This window comes from Mus caroli, chromosome 1 (assembly GCF_900094665.2).
Source record: "Mus caroli chromosome 1, CAROLI_EIJ_v1.1, whole genome shotgun sequence".
Taxonomy (NCBI): domain Eukaryota; kingdom Metazoa; phylum Chordata; class Mammalia; order Rodentia; family Muridae; genus Mus; species Mus caroli.
In genome coordinates, this window is record NC_034570.1 from 77628885 (window position 1) to 77648126 (window position 19242).

At 44.3% G+C, this 19242-nt stretch overlaps 1 protein-coding gene across 1 annotated transcript in view; it reads right to left on the reverse strand.

Moving 5' to 3' along the window:
• Dner (delta/notch like EGF repeat containing) overlaps nt 1–19242 on the reverse strand; it is a 301982-nt gene that overhangs the window by 177838 nt on the left and 104902 nt on the right. Inside the window, exons 2-4 of the mRNA XM_021173483.2 lie at nt 8601–8954; nt 6282–6376; nt 3929–4095 (exon numbers count right to left, since the gene is read on the reverse strand). Coding sequence (XP_021029142.1) covers nt 3929–4095; nt 6282–6376; nt 8601–8954 — 616 coding nt within the window. The remainder of the gene's footprint in view (nt 1–3928; nt 4096–6281; nt 6377–8600; nt 8955–19242) is intronic.

A 19242-nucleotide genomic window follows, 5' to 3' on the forward strand; every position in this document is an offset into this window, starting at 1 on the left:
GAGAGAGAGAGAGAGAGAGAGAGAGAGAGAGAGAGAGATATTTCTCTGTGTAGCCCTGACTGTCCTGGAGTTGGCTCTGTAATGCAGGCTGGCCTGGAACTCATAGAGCTCCACCTGCCTCTGCCTGCTGGGATGAATCACTACCCGGCCACTCCACCCCCTATTACTTTTCATTGTAACATGTCCAAGTTCGGGGTTTTCTTCCCCACTTCTATTGTAGGAGCTTAGTAGACTTTATCCAACCATAGTTGTAAGATAACCATGAAAAGACAGCGTTTTTGTATTTTCAGTTTTAAATCTTGAGTTTGTCATCAAAAGAAGATGTTAATGAGTCTACCATTCTAACCTTTCCCCAACTGTCCTACCCTGACTTCCAGAGCAAGAAACCTTAAATAACATTCCCTTAAGAAAGACCAAAAGTTTCTTTCTCTCCTTCTTTTCTTTTTCTTTTCTTTTTTTCTTTGTGTGTGTGTGTGTGTGAGTGTGTGTATGTGTATGTGTATGTTGTTTGATCCTCTAAAATTCTTGTAATGTAATAAAGAAAAGGGGAGGGCATTTAAATGTCACAGCGGTGGGTTTTGAAAGTCTATGAAGACTTCTTAAGATTGACATTTTGCAGCTGAATGTCTCCTTCAAGTGACATTTGCTGAGGGAATAGCTGATGTGCATCTGAATTTTGCCAGGCAGGGGACTACCCAGTGGCCATGCTGGGCAGCAAGGGGCAATGATATGGGCTCTCCTCGCTAGAGAGCCACAGTCCAAGAACACATAGGACCAACACAACAAGCACACTCGGGAGGGGAACAGAGATCATTCATTCCCAGTTGTGGGATGCCAGCTGCCAGTGCATCTGTCAGAGGGCAAGGGAGGCAAATGGTGCTGAGACAGATGTTGTATAGAAGAGCCGAAGACAGGGAAAGAGCCAGACTTGGGAGGAATACATGATACAAGTATGGGGCTGGAGCCAGTGAGCATGTGCGAAGTGTGAATAGAAATCCAAACACAAATTTGGATGCCCCTAGGCTAGGGTTGAGGCTCAGTTGGTAAATGGATCGCCTAGTGTATGTGAGGCCTTCAGCACCTTCTCCATTATTACATACACTGAGTGTGGTGGTGCACAACATGCCTGTAATCTCAGAATGTGAATAATGGAGACTGGAGTGTCAGGAGTTCAAGGTCATCCTGGTGGTGCTGGCCAGTCATCCTAGCCTAAAAACTTAAAGACCTGTATGAAAATACAAGGTGAATGGTACAGGAGTAACTAAATCTGAAGTTGATTTCTGCCTCCCAATGCACATACACACAAACACACATAAACACACATATGCAGGCCTATCCACACATATATGTAAACACATGCATACATACATACATATATAAATACATACACACAAACACACATAAACACACATATGCATGCCTATCCACACATATATGTAAACACATGCATACATACATACATACATACATACAAACACACAGACAAACACATACACAAATACACACACATATACACACATACACATACATGTACCCACACATATACATAAACTCACACATACAAATAAACATAATGATAATAAATGTGATAATAAGAGTTAAAGGGGGTGGAGGCTTGGGGAGGGAGTATTTAGTTTTTTAGAATCCATAGAGATTTTTTTTAGGACCCATGGAGAGAAAAATCTTTGGGTAGTCATTTTTCTTATGAAAGACTCCAAAGAGGATGGGTTTTCTTGTTTTGGTGTTGTATTATGAGAGGAGGTGTAAATAGGGTAGATGACTTTGGCATCTAAGGCACAGAGGAGCCAGTGGATGGTTAGTCAACTGAGGCTGAGTTGGGCAGTGACTGAGCAGAGCCACATTTTGCCACAGGAAAGGAGAGAATGCTGTAAGAGAGGAGAAAGCCTGGGGAAGGAACTCCATGGGGTTTCATCCTAAGCAAACAGTGGGTCCATCCCTTCCACCACACCTTAACAGAGCTCACACCGCTGGAAGGCGAGTTTGGTCCTTACCCCCATCACTCCCATGTCACCAAGCAACTCCAAATTAAACATAAACACCTTATTCAAGACCAGCAAGCCACTGGGTGTCATGGGACTAAGACTGGAGCAAAGAACTTGAGTCTGGAAGTACAAACGACGGGCAACTGAGTCACTGGAGAGCTAATGAGCACTCTTGCTGCTCCCTGCAGAGCCAACAGCTCTAAGCAAAGGTTACCAATTTATTTACCCCCAAACACTGCATAAAGCCAATTACAGATTTGGAAAAGACATGTTTGGGGGAAACAGAAGGGATAATCAGGCAGAAGGCAGCGGCAGTGGAATTTGATGGCAATTCAGAGATGGTGACAGAAGAGGCACAGCAAGAAGAACCTACACTTCAGACACCCACATCATCTCTTCTTCACATGGCATAGTATAAATATTAATAAGGCAGTGATGATGAAGAAAAAGTTTTAAAAATATTAAATGTGGGAATCGTGAAGAAATCCCAAAGAGCAGCATCACGTACATCCTCTGTAAAGAGTCATTAGACTGACGGCAGGAAATGTAACAGCAGCACAGGAGGAGGCTTTTGACCATTTCACTGTGAAGAAATGATAGGTCCTTGGTGACATGGAGTCCTTGTCTGACCCTTGACTATGTTCAGAGGCTGCACAATGTATTCATGCATGAAAATACCACAGGGAAAAAGTACTTTGAGTGCATGTGCCATGTAAGCCAGGTGACCTGAGTTCCATCTCAAAACCTCAGCAAAAAGATCGGAGGAGCCAGGTGTGGTGGCTCACCCCTGTAATCCCAGCACTCAGGGGACAGTGGCATGCAGAAATCTGCAAGTACAAGGCCAACCTGGGCTACATATCAAATTCCAGGCCAGCTAGGGTAGTAAGATTCTGTATCAATTAAATAAATAAACAAACAAACAAAACAGAAGAAGAAAACTGACTAGACAAAACTGTCTTTGGCCTCCATGTATATGTCTTAGTGCGTGGGCACCTACCTGCATCATATATATGTAAATATATATATATATATATATATATATATATATATGTGTGTATATACATACATAAATACATATATGTACATATTTACCACAATAACAGTGTAATACCACAGGATAACCTGTTAATATTTACAATTTGTATGTTTTAAGTATCAATTATAAATAAATAATCCATCTTTAATTCATAATAAATCATCTTAAACTACACCTTTAATCAGTGAGTTTTACAAGATATACAAATCTGAATCAGCCTCCCAAAGACTTAGATAGGTCATCCACATACAGGACATGTGTGGAAATAATATGTCAGCCATCAGTCCAGTATGTGGAATCTATTGGATATGGAGGAAAGAGGAGATAGTGGCGTCCTGAGAGTACCCCAGGCTTCTTTCTAGAAAGAAGCAGAGAGCTGACACACAGCTGAACAGGCTAACACCCTGCTCCTCAGTCCCGACATTTCCCTTCACTGGCTTGAGGACTGTCCCCACTCCCAAATGCAGACCACTGTTCTACTTAAAGCAGTCTTTTGTTTTGTCATGTTGTTAGCAACATGGGCTCAAACTGCACATGAATTCATAAAATCTCTCCCATCTCAAAAAAAAAAAAAAGTAAGTCCATATAAACACTAGCAAATTCCTCCCTCCTAACCCCCACCCCCACTCTCAGCACCCTTGCCTATAGCAATGCTACAAAGTGATGAGAGATGTCAGCTAATATTTCAAATGCATACCTCATACAGTCGCACGGGAAATGCTAGTGTTAGCAGGACATTCTGATTATCATTCAAACCATTTTGAAGTGGAGGATATACAGTCACTAGACATTCACACCATATCCTCCAGACAGAATGTCTATGCACCATATCTAAACATCAAACCAGGCTTGGGCTGAACTGGATGTAGATAAGGTTTCTCTAACTCACCAATGAAGTGGTTGGGTCCCAAGGCCAGCATCTCCTCTAGCAGGACAAGGCCCCCTGGAGCCTGGAGGGGTGTCACACTTCGACCATCTATGAGGGAACACTGTTGAAAGCCTGAGGCTGTGACCTTCCACAGCAAGATCAGCAAAGAATTGGCATCCTGCCGAATCCTGAAAACAAGAATCACACATCAATGCAAAGCCGCTCTTACTAAGATTCGTCGTAGAACCAATTCATCAGATTCGAGATGAAAATACAGACAGCCTTACATCAGCACAAAAGTGTCAGGAAAGCAAAGAAATGGTTATAAAAGCAAGCGCCCACCTTATACACGCTAAAGTAACCACACTTACCCAAGTGTCTACCTCCCACTTGTTCAAAGTCTACCACAAAGTGACTATTCTGTACCCCATCTTTTGGTAATGATAATGAATAATGAAGAGCAGAATGAGCTCTTGTACAGATAAATGTAAAAAGAATCTTGCTTAAATTTATCACAGATCCACACCGCAATCCAACCCATCCTTCTGACCTACGCCATCAAAGTAAGCAAAGTGTGTCATGTCCCCACGCTTCCTGTCTCTCGTCTTCTCACAGCTCGCAGGATAAGATCCAGAGAATAGTACGTCATCTAAGGGCAGTGAACTCTTGCCAGCCCCTTCTCAGCTGCAGTCCCAGGCCTGCATCCCTGCCACCCAGAGTTGCAGCACCAAAAGGCCACCAACATGTCTTTCTGGGTTTCTGCCTGGTCACCAAGCTTTATGTGTTCCTTCTCCCCATGGAAACTGTACCCCTAGCCTTTGCATCACTTGTGCTATACCTATGATGCCAGCACACAATGCCAGCAGCTGCTCATTCTTCTTGTATTCTAGAGGATCAGTTCCCACCTCCATCCCTCAGCAGACTCCACACAGCTCTTCCTCCAGAACAAGCTCCCAGGGCTCAATAATGTCTTAACAAATGACTGCATTCATGAATACATGAAAGTACAATATAAGGGTTTGGAAACACCCACATATCAGTTCGGGGTGCCCATAGATCATATGTCATTCCCATCTTGCTCAGCCTGGGTCATCCTGTGGTTTCTGTCCAAAGGATGCCACCCATGAGAGGTCCAGAAAATGTCATGGTTTTTTTTTTTTTTTTTTGAGAAGAAAGAAAAGGAACGCACTGAATGGAGTAGGTGAGTAGGTTATAAAGGCAGATGATCTGAGCAACACAAGAAAGAGCAGGAGGAGGATTCTGCAAGAGCAGACACATAAGCTACTTACTAAAATAGTGATGAACTGTGATGTGTTTACCTCAAGCCAGTTCCCAACCTTGCCACTGTGGAAGGTACTCTGAAACACTTAACATGGGGTTCCCCCTGCTGGTGAAGCTGGGAGTGGCCTCACACTCCACCTCTTCCTATGGGGACATTCTTCCAAGACCTCCAGTGCCTATCTAGATGTCCTCTGTCAAGATGACCTCACAGCCAAACTCAGGGAGCAGGGTAGGGGACAAATGCAGAATGAGCTTAATATAATTCCTCTGCTAGACATTGTTAGGAAGCTCACTGTGGGGAATGCCAGGCAGGCAAAATGGTCAGGACCCATGGGATAGGTGGATAGATGAGCCAATGCACATATAACAGAGATAGCCAATGCACAGAACCAGCTGGTCAAAGCTATGTGTCTCATGCCTTCTGGGTCCCCTGGGGTGCTGAAAGTGGGGACTAGAGTAGGAAGGATGACAGCTAATGGTACCAATGAAGGGCAGACTCATCAGTGTGCCTGAAACATTCTAGGGCTGGCTTCTTCCAACTCCTAGCTGTGTGCCATCTTCCCTGGGTCTATGTAAATCACCCATAGACAGCAGTTAGCTGGGCAGCCAAATCTGTTTTCCTTTGCCTCTTTTCTATTTTCCAGGAGACAATAGCCAGCCTGTTCCTCAACAGCTTAAATTTAGAACTAAACACTTTTCCTATATTGCTTGATTTGAAAGAGAAAGTTGTAATGTGTAGATTTTTGTTTTAATTTGAAGTAAATTACACAAACGGATTTAATGGTCCACTAGAATTTTTAGAAGAAAAAAGTCACCTGGGAGATGAGGTGGCAGACTCCAAATCCTTTCTAATGCTTCAGGGTGTCTCCTGTTGGGTCTGACTTATCCAATCCGATTTCCCACAGCTGACCAGACCTCCCACCATGATCCTCCTTACTCTTGTTTTTTTGAGTGGCAGAGACTGGGTTCCTACCTGGGATTCATTCAAGATCCCCATTGGATTGGCCAGTGACACACCAGATGCATGGTAGACACCCCCAGTCCATTGCACATAGAGTCGATCATAACAGGTGTGAACCAAGAAAGCACTTACTTGACAGAGGTGTTCTGTGGCACTTCAAACGACACTAGGCGGCCACCTGCAGAGTTGTTGGAACTGGCATTCCCACAGGCAACATCAGGGACCACCTAGAAGAGAGAAGACCCGTTACCCGGATGAGATATAACGGAGATAGCAATGAGAGGTGAAATCAACAAGCCATGTCCCTTCTGTTTTGCTCAGAAATAACACTGTCGCCTGCCCATGGAGGGGACAACTAGAACCTTAGAGACAGGACAGAAATGAAGATCCGAGTCATTTGGATTTATGGCACGCAGCTTTTCAGAGAGCTGTCTGCAAACAGGCAGGGTTGTTGACTGATAAATGGGTGCTTCAGTCAGGACTTGCTGCCCTCTTCGTTTGACCGTTAGCCACTGGCTCCTGTTCTGTGCTGATCCTAAGGGCACTAACCAATTAAAGGACAGAGGTGCAAGCACTAGCTAAGGACTAAGAAGGCAGAAACCTTCTTGCCTAGAAGCAGCAGCCTCCGTAGCTCCAAAGCCACCACTGGGGCCTTTGCTGTGAAAGGGGCTCTGTGCTGAGGGTACCAGGAGCACGCAAGCCCTGCCTAGGGACAGTGGGGTTTGGAGAAGTAGCCCTTTTCTTTCCTGCACTCTTTCTTCCAGTGCTGGGAACTGATTCCAGGGTGGTCCATAGGCAAGTTCTCTACTACTACTGAGCTACACTCCCCTAACCTAGAACTTGGGGTTTTGGTTGCTGTGGGGTTTTGGGTTTTTTTTTTTTCAGTTAGTCTTTGTTTCAGGTTTTGTGTTTGTTTGTTTGTTTGTTTGTTTGTTTGTTTTTGTTTTTTTAAGAATCTCACTATGTAGCCCAGGCTAGCCACAAACTGACAAGTACTGTTGAATGTTCAACTAAATATAAAACATGTATTTCACCCCCTCTAAAAGGCCCAGGGAACAAAGTAGAAGGAATGGAAAGAATGTAAGAGCCAGCGAAAGAGTGAAGGGAATGCTGACCTTCAGGTGTGACTGGGTGTTTGCACACTTAAACTCACACTTGCTGTGATGATCTATAGCGATCTGCACAGCATCAGGCCCATCAGCATCCTATCATGGGCAGGAAAGGGGCTCATAGGGTCTCATCCATCTGAAGATTTCCACGCAACTAACAACTGAAGGGAGGAGGGACGTTTTCTTCAGTGGTGTAACCATACGGCACCCACGCATCTATGGACAAGCTCTTACACGTCCTCTTGTCAGCAACCGTGATGAAAATGACTGCCTCATACACAAAAGAAGACATGGAAGTAAATGGGAGATGGCTGGGATGGTGAGGGGGAGCCAAGAGAGACCAATGGGGTGAATATGAGCAAAATATATATGCAGAGATATAAAAATGTCATAATAAACTCTTTATCACCTACAATTAGTACATGCTAATAACACATACTATATATACTATATATTTATGTATCATATATATTATATACATAACATATAGCTATATACTATATATACTAGCATACATTATTAGCATATATTAATTTAGATAAAAGTTTGAATTTTTAAATTTTTTTTTGAATTAAAATTAAATTTAAAAACATCTAAAGTTCATTGTAAGATGTGATGGTGTAAACTTGTACTCCCAGCACCTGGAATGCTAAGGAGGACCACACAAGCTGAAGGCTAGTCCAGGCCGTATAGTGAGTTCCAGGCCAGACTGGACTATATCTTAAGACCCCAGCAGAAGCAGGGGAAAAAGTTTGTAAGAGCCAGAGCCAGAGAGGACCAGAGTGAAACAGTATTGTCTGAGACAGGACAGGTCCACCACACTCATACATTCATGGTAATTGGGTCCTGCGATATGCATACACATCCTTGTGTGACACACACACACACACACACACACACACACACACACACACACATTGAACTAGCTCCCCAATTCCAAATTAACGTACAGAAATGTATGTGAGGATTATTCCAGGAAATAATCCAAATCATTTTTTAATTTTTGTTGAATCCTTTTTTTTTTATCAGAAAATCATCATATAGTCTGGACTTGGCGAGCAGGGGAGGGCATATGTGCACCTGTGCAGCAAGAGGTCACCTGAGCAACCTAGACCTTGTCAGTGCTAGAGTCCTTGCCTGGCCTCTGTAAAGTTCTAGGTTCAATCCTCAGTGCTGGAAACGTCATGTATACAAGCAAAAGTGGATGTAAGGTTTCATGCATGGCTTGCTCAGAGACTAACTTAAAGGCCTTCAATTCTTATTGCTTGCATTAAAACCGCTGGAATTGTTTTGACATTTCTGGTTTCTCCTGTGAAAAACACATTCCACACAATATTCTTACCTCTACTTGATCCCATTTCATTTCTACAACTTTCTGCCCTGTTTTTGGCTGCCAAGTTGGCAGTGTCACGGTTGCCTGAGAGTGGGGCAGGATTATGTCAGGCTCCTGGGTGGCGGGGACAGGCTGAAGCTGTCTGGGTGCTGTGGACTCTGTCCAGCCAGAGGTTGGAATACTGGGAAGTGGTTGTTCACAGTTAAGACCTTCATAGCCGTCGTTGCAAATACAGAGGTAGCTGTCGCTACTGCTGCTGCTGCTGCTGCTGCTGCTGCTGCTGCTGCTGCTGCTGCTGCTGCTGCTGCTGCTGCTGCAGTTACCATGGTGACAAGGGTTGCTGGCACAAGGATCTGCAAGAAACTAAAAGGAGACCGTAAATGGGTCAATTATTCCCTCACAAGGAGTATGGTGTTACTGATAGGAAATGAGCTGCCCGTTACCAGCTCTGCTCTCTTAACACAGTTGCTGGAGAGCACATAAGCATTTGCTCCCCGGCCCCACCCCCATCATCCCAGCGGGACACTCATCCCAGACAGCAAGAGAAACATGATAACAAACAACCTACCCCAACCCTTAGCCCCAGACCACACGGATTTCAGGAACACATCATTGAGTAGAACGTTTTAGACAAAAAGTTTAAAGTAAGACTCTTTAGAAAAGACTTTGTCATAAGCAGCTAGTCATGACAAATGCTGTCCGGGATCTAAATTGGAATCTTTTTAACATCCTGAACCTTTGCAAGATTTCTGAATGAGAAATGGCTGTTCAATTTCTGGCTTGCCTAAATCTCTCACACCTTCCTAGCTGATCCTGTGAGCAGATCTTTAAGATAGTGTTATTGAATTAATGGTTTCCAGGGCCAGATGCTCCTACGATAATCTGGCTGGAAGAGAGTATGGTAGGAACTTCAGCAGAGTTTTGTGAGATCTGTGGTCCCATCACTCTGCAGGGTCATCACAGGAAACAGGGTCTCAGTGGATAAGAAGGGTGAAGACGCAGCTCTGTGTGTCTTCATTGTGTACACATTGCTCTCAGACTCCTTTGCTGCTGACCTTGGAAGGGCCATTTGTTGGTCCTTGGGAACACACCACAGATCAGTGGCACAAGAACCACCTGCTCCTCTGGAGTTGGCACCAGGGCTCAAGCTCTGTGCTATTCAGTTACAATTTGTTCCTGTGATAAAGGAAAATTCAATCACAACCGCTATACCCCAGCTTCTTAGAGCTGACTGCAGAATAGAATTCACTACAGAATCAACGGCACAGAAAGGGGACTCTCTGTTCCCTTGCTCAAGTGAGTTTGCCCAACAAGCCTATGTGGTCAAAATTCTGCATGGTAAAATGGCTACCCTTATTCTAATTATGTTCATCTGTTTCCAGCAGACTCCTTCAGGGGTGGAAGAGGATTGGGAACCTAATCAAACAAAGCTCCAAAACCATGACATTGGCTCTATACTATATATATCACTCAGAATCTATGAGTCAATGAGTTAGCATCCAAAGAGAATGTCAAGACAGTCAATAATTTTACGTATTTATAAATCTATAAGCACAGAGGAAACCCCAAGATGGTGAAGCCCTCCCTGATCCAGTCCCTCCCTATCTTTGAAGGTTGCTCCTCCCCACCTCTCCTTGTACCTTCTTGGTGGACTACAGGTCTCTGGGCTGTGTGAAGCCTCCCACCTCAGGGCCATGTCACCTGCTGGTACACTGCCTGGAGTCTCTTCTCCAGACTCTGAATGGCTCCCTATGCCACCATATTCAGTTCTCTCCCCAGGTGAAGACTTTACTCACTGTGAAATCTAAAAGAATCTTTTCTCTCTGTCCCACAGGAAAAAAAAAAATTGTGAGCTCCGTGAATGAGGGACTTTCAAATGTCCTATTTATTTCTCTATTTCCACATCAAGAGAGATGGTGAGGCTTTTTTAAAAGCATTGAAAGAAATAAATATGGATGAATTGATTGTTATTTGGACAGCATGTGATAGGGGGTAGGAGCTGCATCTTTAGTCAAAATGTTGGCTCATTTCCAGTTTATTTTTAGGGCAGGCAAGTGGAGGGAGTGTCACCTCAAGAATTAGTTGACAGGAGGAAGGAAGAATTTAATTAGCTAGAACAAAGGGGACAATTACAACTGTGTTTCTGAAATCAACGTTTAAATCATCCAAGGTTGACCTTGTCACAAAGAAAAAATTGGATCCATGTTCCAAAAAAAGGTAGAACTCCATTTAAATCAGAAGGGATCGATACAGAAATTAATTCCAGAAGCTGAAGCTGCCACCAAGCAGCTTGAAAGAATTGGTGGCTTTGAAGTGAGACTGCCGTTCTAGGGACAGACAGGCTCTGGGTCCTCAGCTCCATCATCACAGCCTACTGCTGAGACATCTCTCTCTCAGAGGGACCAAGGGTCCTTTGTGGGACAGCAGACACATTAGTCAATAGCCTCCAAAGAACCTTCTGGTGAATGTGTCCATATTCCTATGGCACGAAGCTACCAGATGTGTGGCCATTGGGTACGATGCCCACCACACCCTCCAAATGGCCACACCATGCTCCAGGAGAATACTGCAGTGTAGCTGCCTCATCCTTACAACCCACACCCCTGAATCTGCGTCACTGCTGGGAAGTGGAAGGGTTGGGGAGGAGAAAGAGCCACTGGAGTCACTAACCAATACCAGCACAATACCACCCCTGTTGCCCAGCAGGGAATGATCCCTGTATGTCATCTCCACCAATGTGACATCAAATTATCATGCCCTTAGAATCAAGCAAAGAATAAGTGTTCCATTTCTTCAGACAACAAAAATTAATAGGAATTGAGTGAATATCATGAATCCCACCTCAAATGTGTTATTTCTGTGCATCTGTGTCTGTTCATGTGTGCGTGGTATGTTCATACATGTTCATGTGCGTGTGCATGTGTGTGCGTGTGTGTGTGTGTGTGTGCGTGTGTAAGTGTGAGTGTGAGTGTGTGTGCGCATGCGTGTGAGTGCGCGTGCGTGTGAGTGGGCGTGCATGTGTGTGTGTGTGTGTGTGTGTGTGTGTGTGTGTGTGTGTGTAGAGGCCAAAGGTCAACATCAAGCATCCATCCCTCATTACTCTCCACTTTATGCTTTGAGATAAACTCTCCCAATGATCCTATGAGCTTACCAGTTTGGGCCCAACTAGCTGTCCAGAAATCTCCAGTGATCCATTCATCTGTACCCGTTCAGTGCTGGGGTCACAGACACAAGTCACCCCATACAGCTTGAGGAGCTGGGATTCAAACTCAGATGATTTTGCTGGTGTGGCCAGTACTTCTCCCATTGAGCCGTCCATCTTCTGAGCCCTCAAATGCATGTTTGGAGAATAGGTACACTAAGAGGACCACTCAGTGGCTATTGATTGAGGGCTTACTGTGTGGCTGGAACTGCACCATGCCTGGCAATCAATGCAAAAAGCCCTAACAACCATCAAATCTGCCCTGTGGAGTTCACACCTAGTCATTTAGTACAGAGGGCAAGTCCCACCTGCCACACACTGTGTCTGGTCACCGCGTCTCTAAGATGGGCACATACGTTATGTTATAAATGATGTTTGTATTTTGGTGCTAAAGAAAATGATTAATTCAGAAACAGAAGCCCCAGTCGTCATGCACTCTTGCCAGCCTGAATTTTCTGCCTCCAGCTCTTCATCCATCCCTTCCCTCCCTCCATCATCTCCAGACACGGACCGGGGTTTCTCCATCCCTCTAAGTATTCCCCTGCCTCAGAGCCTTTATTTATGTTGGTTATCCCTTAGCCTGGAAAGCCTTAATTCTTGGAGCTGCTCTAAGCTTCTTCCTATGAGTCTTTGCTCACTACTGTCTTCTGACAAGGATGTCTCCGTGCACCCTCGTTAGTACTGCAGTCTCCATCCCCTGTCAGTGACTCTTCCTCTCCTGCCTTATTTTCCCTGAAACCTCTGGCATCTCCTACCATGTTAAAAAACAAACAAACAGTATTACTTTCTGTCGTCCTCTATTATCTTTTAAGCCTGTGAGGTCAAGTTCTTTTCCTGTCTGGTTTTTTTTTTTTTCACTTGAATGTCCCCAGCCCCAGTGACTGGAATCCAGAAGCTGCTAAGAGGCCAAGTGGGGGACACTGAGTGAAAGAAGCTGCTTTGGAGTGCATAGTATGGAAAATGGAAAATGTTGGGAGCCTTAAGTAATCCCATAGCTGCGTTTGTAGAAGGACTAAATAACATTCAATTTACTATAAAAGCAAGTCGTCTCTCCTAACCTGGACCCATGCAGAGTGAGCTAATATAGTGTGCAGTCACTGCCTGAGAAGGCAGGAAAGAATGGGGTGCTTTGTTGTACCCCCCAGTGCTGGGCTCACAGTCACAAGCCACCCGGTACAGCCTAAGGGCTTGGGATCCAAACTCGGAGTGTTTTGCTGGCATGGCAAAGCTCTCAACTTAAAGAATCAAGCATATCTCTGTCATCAGAGGCCCGCTGAGGAGTGGGATGGGAAGGACCATGCAGTCCCGAAATGCTCAGAGTCTATACCCGCCCTTTAGGATGGAACCACAGCAAGCTTGGCTCTGGCTCCCTGAGTTTGGAGCAATGAGAAGCTGAGAAAGAGTAAGTATCAGAGGAAGCCTGGATTCTACTCTCCTGTGTGGGTGATCATGGGATAGGAAAGGAAGTGCCCTAGGGATGACAGGAAGAGGGAGGCCTAGCATCTTTTGCTTCCTAGTGTGTGTCTGTGTTGCCCACAGGAATGGCTTTGAACACACCTGGCAGCCCCATGCTGAGAGACAGCCAAACAGTGAAGCCAGGGTCCAAATGTCACAGCACTTTTGTCCAGAAAAGGAATTCTCCCTTCTTCCTTCAGTAAAGGTCTCAACTAAATCCTAACACCGAGTCGAGTCCACAAGTGTTTCCCACCAGGAGTAAAGGAGAACAAATCCATACTTCTGTACCAGGAACACTCAGTCAATCACTTTGCTAAACCAAGAGATATGAATCTTACTAAAATACACAGCCCTGTACCTTGATTTTATTATTATTATTATTATTATTATTATTATTATTATTATTTCTGTATTCTTGCCTGTGAGATGAACCCCATTTGTAAGTAGGCTAAAGGACACTGGAAGTTCAAGCTCATGACAGAAAGTCATCAAACATGAGATCTGTTGTGTCTAATTGTCTGCCTGCTCCTTGCCCCATGTTTCTCGAACACGAGGCTTTTGGAAACCCGTTTGAAATCTCTCCGGCTCTCGCTCTAGTCTGGTCAACAAGTAAAGAGTCTTTCTGGTGTATCATTAAGACGTGTTCAGCTGCAGACATGAGAGGAATAGAATGCAGCTTGAGGCTTTCTCCAACACCTGACCCAGCCTCTGGCCCTTGTTTCTATTCGTAATCACATCCTCAGGGGCACACTACAACTACACAGTGCCAACGACATTCCAGCTTCAAACAGAATGCTCTCCTTCCTTCCGTCACTCACGATACCATTATCCTGCTCAGAATCTTGACACACTGCCCCAGTGCATGCGTTTCTGTTCTACCAGAGGTACCAACCGTGCCAAGAAAAAAAAAAAAACCTCCTTTTACAAAATCACAATCCTATACACCCAGGAAGCATGTCAACTTTCGCCTCCCAGACTGCTTAGGAAGAGATGCCTGCAAGCAAACTGCCAATTAACTTGCCTGTGATCATCTCAAGGCTGCTGAGAAGTTTTCTTGTAAGGTCCACAGCCACCCGTGGGAAGACTTCTTAACCTGATAAAGAGTATCCAAAAAAGCCCCCAGCAAGTAGGATTTTTATTCGTAAAATGTTGAAAGGCTTCTCTCTGAAACTGAGAACAAAGCAAAGATGTTGACTGTGGCCGAGACACTGAACCCTATACAAAAGGCTCTAGCCAGTAGAGAGAGGCCGGGGTGTAACTGAAGAGGGGTGGTAATTCACAGACTGTACAACTGTGCAGATAAGTTATCAGAATGTGGAACTTCAGAAAGTTTTCTGGATGGAAGGTAAAGATTTTAAAAGCAGTAAACAGGGCTGATGAGAGGGCTGGAGGGGAAAGGCACTTCTTGCACAAGCCTGACGATAGGAGTTAGATCCCCAGAACCAACAATGAAGGAATGAGAAAACCAATTCCTGAAAGTTGTCCTCTACACATGTGCCATGACAAACACATGCCTGAACTCACATGCACGCATCATTCATACACACAGTGATAATTAATACATACTTATATACATTTGAGACATGTTTTCACTATGCAGCCCTGACTAGACTAGGACTCACTATGTAGACCATGCTGGCCTCAAAGTCACAGAGATCTACCTGCCTCTGCCTTGAGGGCTGGGATTAAAGATGTGTGTTAGAGTTCTAAAGCCGGACAAGATGTAGCCATCTTCATTAAAACACATTGCGTATGTCCCCAAACAGGTCTCTGTTTAAGCCGTGCCAAAGCCAGGGGAAAGGATAGCCTTCCCCAGTATACCCATGTCAAAAGGCTATATGGCCATAAAAAAGAATTGTGTAATCATGTGAATAAATTCATTATACACAGGGTTTTTCTATTTTTGGAAAAGACACAAAACTGAGCAATAGCCACTCTTATATTCACAACAGTGGTCACTTTGGGAGAACAGGGGGAAGTGGGGATCAGGAAGGGACCGAGAGAAACTGAAAACATGCATAGGTTGGGGAAGATGCTAGTCAGCAGGTCACCTTGGAAAAGGCTTTTTGTTGTTGTTGTTGTTGAGAATTATATATATATATGGAACGGGGGAGGGAGCATGGGATAGGGTCTTTTGGAGGGGTGGTAACCAGGAAAGGGAACAACATTTTAAATGTAAATTAAAAAATTCCAATAAAAACTATTAAAAAATAAAATTTTTAAAAAGATTTCTATATGTATTTTATGTATATGAGTCTAGCTATAGACTGTAGCTGTCTTCAGACACACCAGAAGAGGATATTTAGATCCCATTACAGATGGTTGTGAGCCACCATGTGGTTGCTAGGAATTGAACTCAGGACCCCTAGAAGAGCAGTCAGTGCTCTTAACTGCCAAGCCATCTCTGCAGCCCCTGGAAAAGGCTTTTATAAGTCATGAAGTGACAAGTGTGCTGTATGCCTGGCTGGTGTGAGCATTTTGGGGTGTTTTCCTCTCTGCAGGCATGCAAAATTTCCTCTGCATCTCTAACCAGAAATGAAAATGGCTGCTCTAATTTGTAAACCCATCTGCTCTGGGGGGCTGGACCAGAATGGTGGCTCTGTAGACAAACTGCAAGTCTCTATATTGTCTAACCTCATTTGCCTGGAGATGAGCCTTCTGTGTGCTGCCGGCCTTGTACAGGCAGCTTCATTTGGTAAAGAACTAAGAAGGAATCAAAGAAAGATCAAGCCATAAGGGAGCAGGCCCCGGATCTCCAGCAGCAACTGTGTTTAAACCAATGAGAGCTAGAGATGCCTAACTGCATATATGTTCAGATGAATGGCAGGAAAGAAATCTACTCGCCAACAACATCTGCTTGTGTGTGTGTGTGTGTGTGTGTGTTTACAATGGGGGGGCACTTTAAAATTTTTAAAGTCAGAAGAAACAAAGAAAATCTAGTACAATTATATTAAGATAGGGCTAAGGGTAGACTTGCTCATCCAGAGAAGTCCTACCAACTAAACAACAGCCATGTGCAATGGATTCAGGAAACATGGATAGCCAACAGGGAGGAGTATGCAGGCTAAAGGTCAAGGCAGGGACGGATGGGAGAGATGGGGCAGAGAGACCCTGTCACCTTGACTTCGCAGACCTATGAACACAGGATGGCCCTACACAGAGGCAGAAGAGAAAATGTTCCACCTGCACACCAGGAGTTTTCTTCTAATGCACAGAGAAGTTGCCCCTGCCACTACAAGCTAAGGCTCACATCAGTAGAGATGGCACCTGTTAAAAAATATCTACAGAGAGACTTGAACTGGCAGGGTAGGGGATACCCATGGGGGGGCCCCAACCTGCTCAGAGGAGAAGGGGAGGGGTGACTGGGAAGGGGGTAGTGTAAATTGAATACATTTTAAAAAATTAAATTAAAAAAAAGAATATTTGCAGAAGTATGCAGCAGATGCACAGGGTTTCTAAGACAATCTACAGCGCTAATCATCCAAATCACCTCTTTTAAAAGGCAAATAGTTAGCACTTGCAATTAAGACATAAAATTAGAAGATTAGAAAATCCCACTGGGAGAATCGTCAATAAAACTCAGCCATATGGAATCAAAGGCTTCCCAGTGAACTCATTCCCGAGCCCAGAGCATCTTGTCAATTGCTTTAAACATGTTGATAGCACCAATCTCATTCCCTAACTCTGGCGAGCTGAGCCTCTAAACACCATTAGTGAACAAAGATCGCAGGTACCATGATTTGCCTTGGCTCTGAAAATAATATGGACCTCCATAAGAGAAAACCTCATTGACAGGAAATTTTACTATTTGGCACATCTATGGTAAAAGATTGACTGATGGTCAAACCCATCTTGGTTTTAAAATATATCTATAAAAATCAAATCAAGTAAAAGATGCTTTGATTAAGAGGTACATTTGAATGGGGGTACTGAGATGAAAGATATTCTCAAGTTCTGAAACAAGAGAGCTCAACCAGAAAGTCACCTGAAGAGGACATTGCACTAACCACCAGGCTAACAGACTTAGAAATGAGGGCTGGGATTTGCACAGGAGATGGGAAACAGAGATGGGAAATATAACTCTCAGCATAGACAAGAAGGTAGACAATGATGTAAAACATCCCGACACCTCCCCAGCCACTTAGGAAGGAGGACAGAATAGGAACTAAATAAATCTACAAGCCAGCCTGAAGGAAAGACAGAAAGTCTAGCATCCCACCAACATCTTCAGACGAATGAGTACCTCATGGATTACCCAACTCTCCCTTACTGTTGTCCCATGTGTCCATCCACCTTTCCTTGATGCTAGAAGTCAAGAAATTAAGATTAAAATCTGCTAGGAGTGATGAGGTGACAGTTCACACTGCTCGGGATGCAGGACAATCACACACATGCATGCGCACACACCAGCACTTACAATGAGCTCAAGACATCAGACTTCCACACAAGGAAGGAGATTACAATGTGACCCAATTCCAGTGTGTGGAACCGTGGACCAAGGGTCAACAGAACACACTCGGGTATTTTCAGATAGACTCCTTGCTTAGAGTCTATCTGAAAAGTTTGTGATTGCCCCACTTAGTTCCTTTGATGAACTGACTTGATTAATTGTCCTGGTTCCTTTAATGAGATGAGTTAAACCAAGGAATATTAATAGCTAAGATTTCCAAATGCCTGGCACTGTTGTCAATGCCTTCCCTGTACGCGCCCATTTAATCTTCCCTGAAGTCCAATGAGGCAGATACCATTGTCTGGGTATTATATCTGAGGTGTTCAGACTGAGTGGAGTAAGTTACCATGGCTGCTCTGCTGGCAACTTAACGAGAATCCTAATCAAGGCCAAACAATATGATTCCACCCAAAATCCCACTTGCTATCTAGTTTTCTAATTTGTCAAGTTGTTCCAAAATTCATACAAGACATGAAAGTATTGCCAAGGTAATTTGACAAATAGAGACAGACAGCTTATCCCTACAGCATATAGATAAGGTTATGTGATAGCCATACTGTGTAACAGTGGGGAAGTCCAACTGAACCAACACAGCAGAGGAAAAGGCTTATGTCTTAGTCAGGGTTTCTATTCCTGCACAAACATCATGACCAAGAAGCAAGTTGGGGAGGAAAGGGTTTATTTAGCTTACACTTCCATACTGCTGTTCATCACCAAGGAAGTCAGGACTGGAACTCAAGCAGGTCAGGAAGCAGGAGCTTATGCAGAGCNATGGAGGGATGTTCCTTACTGGCTTGCTTCCCCTGGCTTGCTCAGCCTGCTCTCTTATAGAACCCAAGACTACCAGCCCAGGGATGGTCCCACCCACAAGGGGCCTTTCCCCCTTGATCACTAATTGAGAAAATGCCTTACAGTTGGATCTCATGGAGGCATTTCCTCAAATGAAGCTCCTTTCTCTGTGATAACTCCAGCTTGTGTCAAGTTGACACAGAACTAGCCAGTACAGCATAGAATTTACATCTACTGAAATAGACATAATAAGATATTAAAATTAGCATGGGACAGGGGCTGGAGAATTGGCTCTGAGGTTAAGAACACTTGCTGCTTTTCCAGAGGATCCGAGTCAGCTCCTTGCAGCTACAGCTACAGCTCACAACCATCTCTAACTCCAGTCCCAAGGGATCTAATACCCTGTTGTGGCCTCCAAGGGCCCCAGGCAAACACACAATGCACAAATGTACATGCATCAAAACACTCACATACATAAAATCAAATGAAAACATTAATTAAAAGATAGCAGGGGACTGAGAAGTGTTTTGGTAAGTGGTATACATAGCTTCCCATCCCTGTGGGTAATAAAGCTCTTGTTCATACCAAGATCACTAGTGAACATGGAGACATCCCAAATGGGACAGTGGCCAAGAACAATGTGAATGATCAGGAGCCCCGCCCTTCACTGGCTGCTGTGTTATGAAGAGCTGGCCCCATTTCTTACTGGCAGCAGCTCTGCAGGCCCTGTGGACCCTGCGCAGCACAGTGGAGCT